The sequence below is a fragment of the Heptranchias perlo genome, chromosome 20, assembly GCF_035084215.1.
Source record: "Heptranchias perlo isolate sHepPer1 chromosome 20, sHepPer1.hap1, whole genome shotgun sequence".
NCBI lineage: Eukaryota > Metazoa > Chordata > Chondrichthyes > Hexanchiformes > Hexanchidae > Heptranchias > Heptranchias perlo.
Window position 1 is genome coordinate 34,732,386 of NC_090344.1, and position 17,083 is coordinate 34,749,468.

The 17,083-nt window shown below is 47.8% G+C and overlaps 1 protein-coding gene across 2 annotated transcripts; it reads right to left on the reverse strand.

Annotated features, from left to right (window-relative positions):
* Nucleotides 1-4,392: 4,392 nt before the first annotated feature.
* LOC137336114 (nucleoplasmin-like) lies at nucleotides 4,393-15,993 on the reverse strand. Of its 2 annotated transcripts, none has more exons than XM_068001603.1 (10): nucleotides 15,905-15,993; nucleotides 14,859-14,936; nucleotides 12,293-12,378; nucleotides 8,788-8,898; nucleotides 8,380-8,473; nucleotides 7,429-7,553; nucleotides 7,266-7,291; nucleotides 7,147-7,180; nucleotides 5,385-5,464; nucleotides 4,393-4,470 (listed from the first exon to the last, which is right to left on the reverse strand). In XM_068001603.1, the coding sequence occupies exons 2-9, from the start codon at nucleotides 14,923-14,925 to the stop codon at nucleotides 5,420-5,422; spliced, it is 588 nt and encodes a 195-aa protein (XP_067857704.1). In that variant the 5' UTR covers nucleotides 14,926-14,936; nucleotides 15,905-15,993; the 3' UTR covers nucleotides 4,393-4,470; nucleotides 5,385-5,419. The 2 variants fall into 2 exon arrangements, with proteins under 2 accessions (XP_067857704.1, XP_067857703.1); XM_068001602.1 differs by having other exon boundaries at nucleotides 7,266-7,294.
* Nucleotides 15,994-17,083: the final 1,090 nt, after the last annotated feature.

Here is a 17,083-nt window from a genome sequence, read left to right on the forward strand (position 1 = left end):
CCCTCCCCCAACCTGTGGCACTGTAGTTCACCATTCGGGCTGAGGTCAGCTAACTCGACACAGACCACTTCCCGGTCTACGTAGCTCAGCGTGTTGAGGCACTAAGACACAAGAGCCTCAGGGCGAGTTTCCCCCTCCTGGTTGTGTAGGTCTTTATCTCCCTCCTCCACGTCCTGTACACCAAGCAGCAATATCAAAGAAAATAAAGACTTGCATTTATATAGCACCTTTCATGACCTCAGGACATCCCAATTAAGTAACTTTGAAGTGTAGTCACTGTTGTAATGTAGGAAACACGGCAGCTAATTTGTGCACAGCAAGATCCCACAAACAGCAATGGAATAATGACCAGATAATGTTTTTTTATTTTAAAAGTGATGTTGGTTGAGGGATAAACATTGGCCCAGGACACTGGCGAGAACTCCCCTGCAAGCAGTTAGGAAGGCGAATGGTATGTTGGCCTTCATTGCAAAAGGATTTGAGTACAGGAGCAGGGATGTCTTACTGCCATTATAGAGGGCCTTGGTGAGACCACATCTGGAGTATCGTGTGCAGTTTTGGTCTCCTTATCTGAGGAAGGATGTCCTTGCCACGGAGGGAGTGCAACGAAGGTTTACCAGACTGATTCCTGGGATGGCAGGTCTGACGTATGAGGAGAGATTGGGTCGACTCGGCCTGTATTCACTAGAGTTTAGAAGAATGAGAGGTGATCTCATCGAAACATAAAATTCTAAACAGGACTAGACAGACTAGATGCAGGGAGGATGTTCTCGATGGCTGGGGAGTCCAGAACCAGGGGTCACAGTCTCAGGATACGGGGTATGCCATTTAGAACAAAGATGAGGAGAAATTTCTTCAGTCAGAGGGTGGTGAACCTGTGGAATTCTCCACCACAGAAGGCAGTGGAGGCCAAGTCATTAGATGTATTCAAGAAGGAGATAGATATATTTCTTAATGCTAAAGGGATCAAGGGATATGGGGAAAAAGCAGGAACAGGGTACTGAGTTAGACGATCAGCCCTGATCATTTTGAATGGTGGAGCAGGCCAGAAGGGCCAAATGGCCTACTCTGGCTCCTATTCTCTATGTTTCTTCGAAATAGTGCCAGGGGATCTTTTACATCCACTTGAGAGGGCAGACAGGTCCTCGGTTTAACGTCTCATCCAAAAGACGGCACCTCTGACAGTGCAGCACTCCCACAGAATTAACACTAGGAGTGTCAGCCTAGATTATATGCTCAAATCGCTGGAACCCATGACCTTCTGACTCAGAGGGAGAGAGTACTGCCCACTGAGCCATGGCTGATACTATGAATAGTGTGCAGGGCTGTACTCATCCAGATCAGGTGTTCAAGGTTAAGATCCCTTGGCATCTGGTAATGTTTTCAAAGGGTGTTTTTTTTCCACCTCAACCAGTCCTGCCCTACAATTGGCCTCAGGATCTTGAGGGAGGAAGGTGTAGGGGAAAGCAAGGACGGAAAGAAAAACATTCCTGATTTTCGAAAAAATGGCCCCACCTCGTCTACCTCGGGGGAAACGGCCCAGGTAAGTGATAAATATATCCAAAGATTGGAGGGGGTTTGATGTCTTGGAAAGCACGGGAACAGGTAAAGACAGGCTTGGGTGGGAGGGGACCCCCTTCCCTTCCCCAGGCAAAGAGCCATGGGCTACTTGGACAAGGTAGCCAAGGACTGCCAGTGCCCTTGCAATCATCTTACTCCAGCAAGTGTTGGCACATGTCAGGGGGAGTTGGGAGGGGGAAAAAAAAAAGGAAAGGGGAGAAAATTTTGCAAAAGTGGCTTAAGTTTGATCTTAGCTTAAAAAAAACACCCCGCTAGTCATTGCTCAATATTCAATATGGGAACGAGCACCACATTCTGAATATTACAAACATCAGGCTGAAAGCATTAGTTAGGCAGTTATGCTTCTATCCATACCTAGTTAATTAGCAATGCCAGAAGCAAGTTAACACTTGTATCTCTGAACTAGTTAACCGAATACACTTTAGGGACTAAAAGATGTAGAAACACTGCCCCCTCAAGGCCAGCAGGAGTGTAACATTCAAAGTCACTCAGGTTCTGTTCAAAGCAGGGGACCAGTCTGTATTGTAGATTCAATCTCTACTCCTTCCCCCACATCAACAGGAAGTCAATAGCCAATTTTTTTTTATTCAAAAGGGAGGTACAATACATTAGTAAGCTGAAAATCCACTATAAAGCCAGCCCCAATTCTACTCATTAATCTTTTTTGGAAGTGGGGTGGGGGAGGAACCAATGAAAACTGAATATGCTGGCAGACAGTGTTGTCTAAAATGTTAGTCAGTCACTCACCATGTGTGGTTAATTGCATTACTAGTCAGTAATATGCTTTCATTTCCCCCAGATTCGACTATTTCGATGCGCTCCTGGCCTGCCTCCCATCCTCCATAAACTTCAGCTCATCCAAACTCACACCACGTCCTGATCGCCCATCACCCCTGTGCTTGCTGTCCTACATCGGCTCCTAGTCTGGCAATGCCTCACAATTTAAAATCCTCATCTTGGTTTTCAAATCCCTCCATGGCCTTTCCTCTCCCCATCTCTCTAACCTCCAGCAGCCCTACAACCCACCAAGAACCTCATGTCCCTCCAATTCTGGCCTCTTGCACATCCCCGATTTCTTTTGCCCTGTCGTTGGTGGCCGTGACTGCAGCTGCCTAGGCCCTAATATCTTGTGGAACAGTGACAATTTGTCTGCTTACGGTCCTGGGAACTGCCTTGCAATATTTTACTACCTTAAAACAAGGTGCTATATAATTGCATAGTTCTGTAATAGACATTGTCATTGGAGCTCAGTACTCATTCATGGCATATACATTTATAACTTCACTTTTTTATGCATTTGTTGGTAAAATGGACAGTGTTTCTTGATCATTACAAGTGCTTTAGTTCCTGAACGTTATACAACAACTTGCATCAATGTAGCCCCTTTAACGTAGCAAAGCATCCCAAGCTGCTTTTAAGTAAATATAGGTGACGTACAACTACCTGTACATAGAATATTCTCTGCTAGTGCATGTGGCTAAAATGGTGTCACTTTAGCCACACCCATGAGTAGGTAGCAATTTCTATTGGACCACACTGGGAGAGTGTAGCAGCAGTCAATCAACTGGGATTTGCTACTGATTAAAAATCAGTCAAAAACCTCAGTCTCCCCACCAGCAAAATAAGTGGATGAGACTGACCAGTTTGAAAACTTCCACTTGCCCTCAAAACATCCCAGTCAGCCCAATCACCCCTCAAGTAATGAAGCAGTCCGAGCCCACATGCAGCAAGACCTGGACAACATCCAGGCTTGGGCTCATAAGTGGCAAGTAACATTCACGCCAGACAATAACCATCTCCAACAAGAGAATCTAACCACCTCTCCTGACATTCAACGATATTATCATTGCCAAATCCCCCACCATCAACATCCTGAGGGAGGTCACCATTGACCAGAAACTTAACTGGACCAGCCACATAAATACTGTGGCTACAAGAGCAGGTCAGAGGCTGTGTATTCTGCTGCAAGTGACTCACCTCCTGACTCCCCAAAGCCTTTCCACCATCTACAAGGCACAAGTCAGGAGTGTGATGGAATACTCTCCACTTGCCTGGATGAGTGCAGCGCCAACAACACAAGCTCAACACCATCCAGGACAAAGCAGCCCACTTGATTGGCACCCCATCCACCACCCTAAACATTCACTCCCTTCACCACCGGCGCACAGTGGCTGCAGTGTGTACCATCCACAGGATGCACTGCAGCAACTCACCAAGGTTTCTTCGACAGCACCTCCCAAACCCGCGACCTCTACCACCTAGAAGGACAAGGGCAGCAGGCGCATGGGAACAACACCACCTGCACGTTCCCCTCCAAGTCACACACAATTCTGACTTGGAAATATATCGGCCGTTCCTTCATAGTCGCTGGGTCAAAATCCTGGAACTCCCTAACAGCACTGTGGGAGAACCTTCACCACACGGACTGCAGCGGTTCACCACCAACTTCTCAAGGGGCAATTAGGGATGGGCAATAAATGCTGGCTCTGCCAGCAATGCCCACATCCCATAAACAAATAAAAAAAATCCAAAACTAGACATGTTGGGGCTGAGGAGAGGACTGGCTTCAGTAGATTGAAAGTTGGCTCACGTCTTTGAAATTGCCACAGGCAAAACTCGTCCAGGCAATACAGAGGAAGAAAACAATTGTAGAAAGCCTGAACTGCTTGCTCGCTTCCAGGTTCCCTCCATTCAACCCAGTTACCAGCAGATGGAGCCACCCAATAACACTGAGTTGGATGCTTCTCCTCCACTTCCCACACAGCAACCAGCACTGAACGAACATCAATTGAACACAAACAGCAGAGTGAATTTTATTCCAATACATTTTATTCCAAAGTTTTTACAAAAACAAGTTGAAGTCCTTCCTCTGGACTGTGTGCATATTACCTAGGGGGGAGAAATAAAGATTTGAAAAGTAAATTATAGTGAGACTCATGGGGAGAAAAAAGAACAATGCAGTTGAGGAAGAGACTAAGGAATTGCTAGTTCATGTGGGACTATACCTCAGTAGGAGTCAGGCCTTTGAAGGTGAAAATTGGGAGGGAGGAGTTGAATATTCCACACATTGTTGGGCAATCTTCACACTCCATTGCTTGGGGTTGAATGGTCAATCATGACATTTCCCCAGTTTCAACATTTGTGGAGAAATAAGCCCCTGTAGTTTCAAAAACCACTGCTCCTCTTTTTCTCCCCCCCCCCCCATCAGTTGAAGTTAAAGACAAAACCAGTTACATTATGATGACAGCCATTAATGAACTTTGGGGGAATTGAAGGATCCACAATTTGTTCTGAGCAATCTCAGCCCTCTACCCAGGCATACACCATCACGTCACTGCCCACTGAAGTGAAATAACTAGGACCATCAATTCCAAGAGACAGGAACACAGCTGAACTTGACCACATTACAGGACCGGCAGACTCCAGGGACAAGGCCAGGTCCAAATACAGAAAATGCAACACACCCAAGGCGCCCAAAAATGCATCATTTTGGAGCGTATCCTCTCGCTGCACGTTACAGCCAAGTTGTTAGTTATGGAAAGTAGCGCCAGCTCCAAACGGCAAGTGATTGCGCACTACTTGAATGTAGGAATTTCATCCTGACCCAGCTTTACATTTAACCAAGAATGATCGCACCCCAGAGAACACACGAGACTTTGAACAGTGAGCTTTCCCCTCACACTTTTCCCCCCAAAAAAGGGGGATTACATGAACTGCCATCCATTATAAAACAGTGAGTGAGTCTCATTTATTCTGTCCTAACCCAATTTCCCTTTGAAGAGGATTAATTCTTGGGCCCTCACCTTCAAATATTTCTTCAGTACTTCCCAACAATCAGTTACTTTTTCCCAGCTGCTTTTTTCACTTTGCTGGTATCTTTTCCCTAGGGTTTAAAAAAGAAAAGCATTCAGCTCATTCTGGACAGATTTCTTCTACAGCAATAAGGTTAGGGGGCTTCTTGCCATTAAGATTTTTATAGCATGTCAATTGCCCCAAGGCAATTCAACCCACAACGTCCTGACTCAGGAGAGTTCTCCAACTGAGCCAAGGATGATACAGCTGGGAGGTAACAAAACTACAACAGGAACACTTACCAGATACAGTGCATTAGTCCCCTCTAAGCTCCATTGGTACAGCAAGTTAAGTTGCAATATTTTCACCTTTGAAACCCTCCACTTCATCTGGGGAGTCTTCTCCCACCTCCCATGACCCAACCACACCCACCCACTGTTCCTTTTGGATTGCTGCTTGCTCCCTCAAGGACAATCTTTCAGCCACTATATACATCCACCCCCCTGGAATTCTCCTCAAACCACCTTCCTTTTCTACCTATAGGCTTAAAAACAGCTGCCTTCTACATGAACTTGATTATTTTATTAGAGTGTGGAGAAAGGGAGGGAAATGGGATTAAAAGTAGGTAGTCCAAGGGCACAGGCTGCAATTTATGATTCTCAAAAGGCCTTCTGAAAAGCTCTGCTCATGCCTTTACCCAGTGCCTGCATCTCTCATTCCTTCATTTTCTTCTTCTGTCCAGCTAACCCCCTGGTCAGATGCTCCAAGAGATTAGTGTAAATGAGGAGCACTTTATAAAAATGTAGAGAATTGTTGCAACCCATGTTCATAAGTAGCCATGAAGAGATCACCCATGCAAAATATGGAATACAAGTCATGATATGATTCCCTAACTGCAAGCGTTTATATATTTTTTTTATTCGTTCATGGGATGTGGGAGTCGCTGGCGAGGCTGGCATTTATTGCCCATCCCTAATTGCCCTCGAGAAGGGTGCAGGGAAGAGTAGCAGTTGCATCAGGTTAGGGGTGTTGAAACCATTAGACTCCAGATACTGGCCTATCAGTCAAAGAGTTGGGAAAGTTCCATTAGCTTTGCACATGGAAAGAAAGACTTGGATTTATATATAGTCTTTCACAACCTCAGGATGTACCCCACGAGCTTTACAGCCAATGCAGTACTTCTGAAGCGTAGTCACTGTTATAATGTAGGAAATGTGCAGCCAATTTGCACACAGCAAGATCCCACAGACAGCAATGAGAATGTCCAGATCATTTTTTTTGTGACATTGGCTGAGGGATAAATATTGGCCAGGACACTGGGGAGAACTCCCAGCTCTTCTAATAGTGCTGTGGGATCTTTTTGGTTCCCCTTTTGAGAACAGACAGGGCCTCGGTGCAGTGTCTCATCCGAAAGACAGCACCTCCGACAGCGCAGCACTCCCTCAGTACTGCACTAGTGTGTCAGCCTGGATTACGTGCTTAAGTCTCTCGAGTAGGACTTGAGCCCACAATCTTCTGCCTGAGGCAAGAATGCTGCCCACTGAGCCACAGCTGACACTAACAACTTAGAACTGGTCAACCACATTGAAAGCAGAATAGACTTGAGTATCACCTACCCATCAAGTGAGGAGAGTCAGACATCAAAACATTCAAGCAGTCAGAGTGGGAAAAACCAGGACTTGGGATTACAAGCAGCATTTTCTCAAAGCAAGCTTCCATTTACTGCAACAGATCCAATTTGGGTTTTGGAGAGACACTGAAATTCAAGCCTACCTTTTTAACTGGCATTTCCTCCTCAGAGTCCTCTCTGAAAAAGAAAAAAAGTCACTAGTCAGCACTGACTTCCTCAAAAGTCAAATCAGTCAGGAATGTTAAGAAAACACATCACTTACTCGGTCTTTTCAGCTTCTACTCTCTTCTTCTGAAAGAAAATGAATTGTTAATAGCAGAACCAGCTCATTTCCAGTTGATCAAAAAGCTTTGGGAATGAGCTAGGCATCATTGCAAAATGTTTGTAACACCCAACTGGTGAAACAGAGCAGAGAAATCAGCTACCTTTGAAAGCCCTGCTTTCTTGGTGGATGCAGGTCTTTTTGCAGGCTTGGGAGGAGTTTCCTCCTCTTCCTCCTCCTCTTCTTCCTCCTCTTCATCATCAGCTTCATTCCATGAGTAATCCTCTACTGGAGAATTGAGAAGAACTTCATGGAACTGCCAAACTCTTCGATCAACCAATAGGAATGACTACAGCAGGCGCATCAGGATTGCTGTCCGCAGTTAGTAAACTTACTGCTGTCGGAACACCAATCAGAACAGAAGATGGCTAGTGCTCTGATCTACAGATTGAACCTAGCCCCGACTGTTGGACTTTGCCCACCCTCCAACTTTCTCCCCCATTCCCTCCCGATACCTTCATGCAAGGGACTCAAAATGCAGGAAAAAAAATCAGCAACGAAGTTGATTTATTTCCTCAAACCACAGGATTTTAAAAACTTGGAATCAATAATTTAATTTCTTTTGCCTCAGAACTTGAAAGCACTGTGGGGGTCCCAGTCCCAGAACAGGAACTTGACCCAAGCAACTAGTCCAGGCTCACTGCCCTGATGTGTTGTTGAAATGAAAGCCAAGCACTACCCTGGATATCAGACACTTCCAAACACAGATCAGGGGGGAAGAAGCAAAGGAAAGAACTAGGAGCAGATCACTCCTTCCCTCCTTCAGGCAAGGGCTTGAAAAAGGCCATTGTTCCCATCATTGGTGTTCAATGTTGCCAATCAGAAGTTGGCCATTGGTATCATTGTCCCCATCAATGATGTTCAATCAGAAGTTGTGTGATCACCTTGGCTGGATACCCTCAGTTGAATAACCCACTATCCAAGCCAACATGAAGACTGGCCTCTTGGTGAGGATGAGGGACACTAGGACCTGTGAACACCAAGTGTGGAACCAGTCAACATCTTTTTAAACAAAGCAAATAGGGTGAATGTTAAGCATCTAACTCTTACTTACAGATCATGTTTTGTCCAGTTACATACACAGGACCAGATCCACTCTTCAATCTGAAGGTAACTGGGGGAGTCAGCTCAATGCCACAGATTATGGTCTAAGGAGAGATCAGGATTATCCAGAAAGTACAATAGTCACTTGGTGCAAAATACAAGCCTAGTAACTCTTGATAAGTTACACACACACAAACTATAAGGTAAAGGCAGCAAGGCACAGGAGGCAGAACAGAGAGATTATTGCAGTATAGAGAATGGAGTTACTTACTGTCTCTCCTTCCTTCTCCCTCCCCCACCCCCACAAGAAAAGTGGCCAGAAACACTATTAAAAGATGGGAATGGGAACAGAATTCACATGTTTAAAAAACCCTTCACAGAGCCACAGGTATCAGCAGAAAGCAGCCCAGTAACTAACCATCGGCATGATTGAAAGCTGCAGTGTAGCAATAGGAACTGGTGCACTCTCGTCTTCTGGTACAATTTCCACAATGTTCAGTTCATCCTTAGCACCAACTCCCAAACATATCTGGAGATTAAAGAGACATCCTTGACATTAAACTGCAGTACAGGAACAAGATCACAGGCTAGAAGGTTAACTTTTGAAAACAAAAAACCTAATTTACAACATGTGGCTATTTCTCCATCTGAAAATACACCCCTCTTAGTCCTACCTTACTGACTAGCTTTAGGTAAGAACATAGGAACAGGCCATACGGCCCCGCGAGCCTGCTCCGCCATTCAATCAGATCATGGCTGATCTTCGACCTCAACTCCACTTTCCCACCCGATCCCCGTATCCCTTGATTCCCCTAGAGTCCAAAAATCTATCGATCTCAGCCTTGAAATATACTCAACAACTGAGCATCCACAGCCCTCTGGGGTAAAGAATTCCAAAGATTCACAACCCTCAGTGAAGAAATTCCTCATCTGTTCTAAATGGTCGACCCCCTTATCCTGAGACTATGACCCCCAGTTCTAGACGCTCCAGCCAGAGGAAACAAGCCTCTCAGCATCTATCTTGTCAAGTCCCCTCAGAATCTTATGTTTCAAAGATCATCTCATTCTTCTAAACTCCAGAGAGTATAGGCCCATTTTACTCAATCTCTCCTCATAGGACAACCCTCTCATCCCAGAAATTAATCTGGTGAACCTTCGTTGCACTGCCTCTAAGGCAAGTATATCCTTCCTTAGATAAGGAGACCAAACCTGTACACAGTACTCCAGGTGTGGTCTCACCAAAGCCCTGTACAATTGCAGCAAGACCTCCTTACTCTTATATTCCAACCCCCCTTGCAATAAAGGCTGCACCTGCATGTTAACTTTGCGTTATGTAGAAGGACTCCCAAATCCCTTTGAATACCAACATTTTAGTCTTCTTTAAAAAGTGATGGCGAAGCACAGTCCCCGAAACCAGTCAGAAAAGGGTGGGGGGGGGGGGGGAAGAGCACAGATCCCGAAGCCGGTCAGAAAAGTGGGGGGGGGGGGGGGGGGGGGGGGGAGGGAGAAGCACAGATCCCGAAGCCGGTCAGAAAAGGGGGGGGGGGCACAGTCCCCGAAGCCGGTCAGAAAAGGGGGGGGCACAGTCCCGGAAGCCGGTCAGAAAAGGGGGGGGGGCACAGTCCCGGAAGCCGGTCAGAAAAGGGGGGGGGCACAGTCCCGGAAGCCGGTCAGAAAAGGGGGGGGGGGGGGGCACAGTCCCGGAAGCCGGTCAGAAAAGGGGGGGGGGGGGGGCACAGTCCCCGAAGCCGGTCAGAAAAGGGGGGGGGGGGGGCACAGTCCCCGAAGCCGGTCAGAAAAGGGGGGGGGGGGGGCACAGTCCCCGAAGCCGGTCAGAAAAGGGGGGGGGGGGGGGCACAGTCCCGGAAGCCGGTCAGAAAAGGGGGGGGGGGGCACAGTCCCGGAAGCCGGTCAGAAAAGGGGGGGGGGGGGGGCACAGTCCCGGAAGCCGGTCAGAAAAGGGGGGGGGGGGGGGGGCAAAGTCCCGGAAGCCGGTCAGAAAAGGGGGGGGGGGGGGCACAGTCCCGGAAGCCGGTCAGAAAAGGGGGGGGGGGCACAGTCCCCGAAGCCGGTCAGAAAAGGGGGGGGGGCACAGTCCCCGAAGCCGGTCAGAAAAGGGGGGGGGGGCACAGTCCCCGAAGCCGGTCAGAAAAGGGGGGGGGGGCACAGTCCCCGAAGCCGGTCAGAAAAGGGGGGGGGGGCACAGTCCCCGAAGCCGGTCAGAAAAGGGGGGGGGGGGGGGCACAGTCCCCGAAGCCGGTCAGAAAAGGGGGGGGGGGGGGCACAGTCCCCGAAGCCGGTCAGAAAAGGGGGGGGGGGGGGGCACAGTCCCCGAAGCCGGTCAGAAAAGGGGGGGGGGGCACAGTCCCCGAAGCCGGTCAGAAAAGGGGGGGGGGGCACAGTCCCCGAAGCCGGTCAGAAAAGGGGGGGGGGCACAGTCCCCGAAGCCGGTCAGTAGGGGGGGGGGGGGGCACAGTCCCCGAAGCCGGTCAGAAAAGGGGGGGGGGGGCACAGTCCCCGAAGCCGGTCAGAAAAGGGGGGGGGGGCACAGTCCCCGAAGCCGGTCAGAAAAGGGGGGGGGGGGGCACAGTCCCCGAAGCCGGTCAGAAAAGGGGGGGGGGGGGGCACAGTCCCCGAAGCCGGTCAGAAAAGGGGGGGGGGGGGGGCACAGTCCCCGAAGCCGGTCAGAAAAGGGGGGGGGGGGCACAGTCCCCGAAGCCGGTCAGAAAAGGGGGGGGGGGGGGGGGGGCACAGTCCCCGAAGACGGTCAGTCGGGTGGGGGGGGGGGGGGGGGCACAGTCCCCGAAGACGGTCAGTCGGGTGGGGGGGGGCACGGTCCCCGAAGACGGTCAGTCGGGTGGGGGGGGGGCACGGTCCCCGAAGACGGTCAGTAGGGGGGGGGGGGGGGGGGGCACAGTCCCCGAAGACGGTCAGTAGGGGGGGGGGCACAGTCCCCGAAGACGGTCAGTAGGGGGGGGGGGGGGGGGGGGGGCACAGTCCCCAAAGCCGGTCAGTAGGGGGGGGGGGGGGGGGGGGGGGGGGCACAGTCCCCGAAGCCGGTCAGTAGGGGGGGGGGGGGGGCACAGTCCCCGAAGACGGTCAGTAGGGGGGGGGGGGGGGGGCACAGTCCCCGAAGACGGTCAGCAGGGTGGGTGGGGGGGGGGGGCACAGTCCCCGAAGACGGTCAGTAAAGACACCAAATCTTCCTATACTTCTTCCAAATGGTTATTATTCACAGAGCAGGCAGAGTCAGTGCTGGTGAGGTATTTGACTGCGGGCTGTGGGAAACCTCAGCCAAGCCTCCCCTTACACATACTTTCAACAAGTTACCAGGAGAGTGATCGTGGTATCGTGACCTATTTTCCTTCCCCAGTTACAGGGGATCGGCACAAACCAGATCAAATCGGGATCTTCCTGGTTTGTACAAGTCACCGGGGAGACCTCCATTCAGACACTCTGGCTCGCACCCGGTCACTTATGGGAAGTCCCCGTGCGACAGGAACATCCCACCTCCAGGTTGGGTTGCCAACTCTCCAGGAATTAAAAGATTAATCTCCTGGACACTGCTGTAAGAAACCCAGGAGAAAAATCATAGTGGCATTAAAAAAAAACATTTCATTTTCTTTGAACACGTGTGTAATTAGTTATACAAATACTGGCAATGGGGGATAAAGGCTGTTTGACTGGGGCAGGGCAGTTGGAGGTGAGAAATCACGTGATGAAATCTCCAGGAATACATCCAACCAGAGTTGGCAACCCTACCTCCAGGGTGGAAAGTACCTCGAGAGCAGACTGCCTCGTTTTCCCACTGGGACAATGGATGCCTCCCGATGAAGGGTGGAGCTACATTAAAGCCACTGAGAAGTCAGATCACTCCCTGCCCTTCGAATGGAACGCGGCCATTTGCAAAGTCTCCCCATTACCGTCTTCAAAGCCAGTTGGTGTTCACAGAGCTCGTCGTCTGTTATTTCAAACTTCTGCGTTGTCTGTTGTGCGTTCAACTCACAGCCTGCAGATGAATTAAACAATCTGGGCTCAGCCAAAAAAAAAAAGCAAAAATCAACAGCTTTCTAAACACCAATCCATTGCTGGTCGTCTGATTCTAGTCATCGAGAATTCTCCACATTCACGTACGGATTCGGAGAATTTGCGAGAACTCAGGAGCAGAAACGTGCTCAGTTGGACATTCTGTTCCGATATGATCAGAGTAAGCATCAGTCCAGCGGCAACTTATCCAAACTACTCGGTCTGGGGCTTGCTGCTAGCCCAGTCACTCCAGGGATGACTGGTCAACACGAGAATGGTGGGACAGGCACAACAGTGGCAGGTGGAATTTTGAGGGGTAGTACGTACATTTTGGTTTTTAAAAAAAAAATTATACTTGTTAAATGGGAAGTGCCAGGTGGTGTGGAAGAGATGAGGCATTAGGGCTTCAAATTCACAAGACGTTAAAAGCAGCGCAAGTACCTTTTACACAAAGGGTAGTGGATATCTGGAATTCTCTCCCAGAAAGGCTGTGGATGCTGGGGGACAGTTGGAGCGTTCAAGACTGAGATAGATAGATTTTCGTTAGGTTAGGGTTTCAAGGATATGGAGCAAAGGCAGGTAAATGGGAGGGGAGGTACAGATCAGTCAATCTAATTGAATGATGAAACAGGCTCGAGAGCCTACTCCCATTCCTCTGTTCAAGTGGATAAGACCATTAGCAAACCTAATGGAATACTGGGCTTTATGGCAAGAGGTATAGAATATGAAAGTGGAGATCATAGAATCATAGAAGTTACAACATGGAAACAGGCCCTTCGGCCCAACATGTCCATGTCACCCAGTTTATACCACTAAGCTAGTCCCAATTGCCTGCACTTGGTCCATATCCCTCTATACCCATCTTACCCATGTAACTGTCCAAATGCTTTTTAAAAGACAAAATTGTACCCGCCTCTACTACTGCCTCTGGCAGCTCGTTCCAGACACTCACCACCCTATGAGTGAAAAAAAATTGCCCCTCTGGACCCTTTTGTATCTCTCCCCTCTCACCTTAAATCTGTGCCCCCTCGTTATGGACTCCCCTACCTTTGGGAAAAGATTTTGACTATCTACCTTATCTATGCCCCTCATTATTTTATAGACTTCTATAAGATCACCCCTTAACCTCCTACTCTCCAGGGAAAAAAGTCCCAGTCTGTCTAACCTCTCCCTGTAAGTCAAACCATCAAGTCCCGGTAGCATCCTAGTAAATCTTTTCTGCACTCTTTCTAGTTTAATAATATCCTTTCTATAATAGGGTGACCAGAACTGTACACAGTACTCCAAGTGTGGCCTCACCAACGCCCTGTACAACTTCAACAAGACATCCCAACTCCTGATGTGATGGTGAATCTATATAAAACCTCAGTGAGACCAGAGTCGGAGTCCTGGGTGCAGTTTTGGGCCCCACTCTATAGGAGGATGTTGAGGTACAAGAGAAAGGACAGCACAGATTCACTAGGATGCTGTCTGGTCTGAGGAAATAAAAATAGAGAAAGACTTGAACATTTTGTGTTAGGACAGAAGAGATTAAGGGATGATTTGATAGAAATAGACTGTCCCCAGTGATTGAGGGGTCTAGAACAAAGCAACATGGATAGAAGATTAAATGCAAGAAATTTAGGACAGAGCAGGGTGGGGGTGGGGGGAAGGAAGTGGGCAGGCACAGGGATGGGAACTCTGCTTATTTGGAAGGTAAACACCAACACGGACTGGTTAGGCTGACCAGCGTGTGTCACAGTTTCTACAATTCTCTAAACTTCTACATGATTCAGGATGTGCCAAGTTAGCAGGTTATATAGAATTACCCTGCTCCTTAAAGAGGGTTTCAGCTCAGTAACAATGGTGCCATGGTCAAATGGGCCCGTTGACAGTCAATGATGACACATGCAATAATAAGCACTTGGGTGACCTATTGAGGACGACAACCCAACTTCAGCATGAATCACCATCATGAAGAGGGACAAAGCAAGGAAGTTAAAGGGCAAACTTTATTTTTTGGGGGGTGGGGTAAGATAGAAAAAGGAAAAAAAAGGGGGTGGGGTGGGCAATGTCCTGGCCAATATTTGTCCATCAACCAACATCACTGAAAAAAGTTCTGGTCATGATCTCATTGCCATTTGTGGGATCTTGCTGTGCCCAATTTGGCTGCTGCATTTCCTACATTACAACAGCAACTACACTTCAAAAGTACTTCATTGGCTGTTAACGCGCTTCGGGACGTGCGGAGGTTGTGAAAGACGCTGTAGCAATACAAGTTCTTTCTTTATGAGAAAAGACATTAATGTACGAACACTTATGGAATGGCAAAATATCAAGATGCTTTATGTATTAGTTTCCTGTTTCAAACCTATCAATATTCGCACAAACTGGTAACACTTGTTATTGGTGCTTAAAAGGACAAACCATAAACCCATTAAAGTGACAGGATTAATGATCAGATCAAGGTCACATGCTCCTTACTCCATAGGACAGCAAGTGGCTTCTCTGTTTTGCTGGTGTTACTGGTGTTACTTTGATTTGAAGTCATTCTTCAGCGTTCTGGAAAAAAAATGATAATTTAGATTTGCTCAAAAGGATTTCAACAGACTGGGAGTGGGCAAGGCTAGCTGCACATTAGCATAACAGGCCCAGGGAGGGAGCTCATCCTGAGTCAAAGGGAGAGGAGGAGTGGGGTGGGTAGCAAAGGTTTTTTACAAGATATGAAAGGACACTCCAGGAGGGGAGCACATCCTGGGACAACACCACCCTCTGAATGAGAGAAGCTAACACTGCCTGTTGAGGTGGGTGTAAAAGTCCCCTTGGCACTATTTAAAGAGCAGGGGACTGCTCTCAGCATCCTGGCCAATATTCCACCTCCCTCCCAACACCAGAACTTCCCAGAGACACTCAGCACCTGTGGGGAGAACTGATGGATTAATGTCTTAGGTGTGGGCCCTTCATCAGAAGTGGAAGAAAAGGAGGAAAAATACAGAACATTCTACTTTTGTGTGCATGTGTAGTGTTTAAATGGAAAATAGGAGATAGTTAAACAGCTGACATGATATTAACAAAACAATAGGAGGCATAATGAGGAAAATGTAGACATTTAGAAGGCAAAAAATGGGGTTTTCCCCACATACTTGGGCACAGAGTGTTAGTGTGAGATTAGGAGGCAAACTATCCAGAACCCATGTAGTCAACTTCAGTCATACCCAGGTCCCAAAGATTAAAGCCAGCATCTAATCCATTACATCCCCCAGTGTAATACCCGCAAGGAACACTTTCCTTTGGGTAGTTTACATCAGCTTTCAGAAAACAGCACTCCAGACTCCACACCCCACATATTTGGTGGGGGGTGGGAAAAGGAGGGGGAAAACATGTTAGAAACCACTGCACTAATCACTTGTAACAGTCTCTACTTTTAACACATTACTGAAGGCTGTTGTAACAAAAACCTTCACCATTCAGCATAGAGAGGTCGACATAGTGATAAAAGTAGAAGATATTGCACTATCACATGTACTTACCCTTGTTTAATTTCAGGATCAAACAGAGATAGGAAAAAAAAAACAGGCCTGTCTCTCAGGGTTTTATAGATGAGGCTGCTTGCGTGTCAGGTGGAAGTAATTGAGGATAATGTGGATTAACACCAATTAAAAGGGAAGGGGCAAAGGAGAGGGCATTCACCTTTTAACCATTTCAGTGCCATGTCGTATCTGTGTATTATACCAAGAAAGAACTTGCATTTATTCAGTGCTTTTCACAGCCTCCGCACATCTCAAAGTGCTTTACAGTCAATGAAGTACTTTTGAAGTGTAGTCACTGTTCTAACGTAGGAAACGCAGCAACCAATTTAGGCACAGCAAGTTCCCACAAACAGCAATGTGATAATGACAAGATCATCGGTCTTTTAGTGATGTTGGTTGAGGGATAAATATTGACCATGGGAGGAGTACAGATGGACATTACCCTGGCTCATCTACATGGGAGGTGTACAGATAGACATTAACCTGGCTCATCTACATGGGAGGTGTACAGATAGACATTAACCTGGCTCATCTACGTGGAAGGCGTACAGATAGACATTAACCTGGCTCATCTACATGGGAGGAGTACAGATAGACATTAACCTGGCTCATCTACGTGGAAGGTGTACAGATAGACATTAACCTGGCTCATCGACATGGAAGGTGTACAGATAGGCATCAAACTGGCTCAACTACATGGGAGGAGTACAGATAGACATTAACCTTGCTCATCTACATGGAGAGTACAGATAGATATTAACCTAGCTCATCTACATGGAAGGCGTACAGATAGACATTAACCTGGCTCATCGACATGGGAGGAGTACAGATAGACATTAACCTGGCTCATCTACATGGGAGGAGTACAGATAGACATTAACCTGGCTCATCTACATGGAAGGCGTACAGATAGACATTAACCTGGCTCATCTACATGGGAGGAGTACAGATAGACATTAACCTGGCTCATCTACATGGAAGGCGTACAGATAGACATTAACCTGGCTCATCTACATGGGAGGAGTACAGATAGACATTAACCTGGCTCATCTACATGGAAGGCGTACAGATAGACATTAACCTGGCTCATCTACATGGGAGGAGTACAGATGGACATTTACCTGGCTCATCTACATGGGAGGAGTACAGATAGACATTAATCTGGCTCATCTATATGGG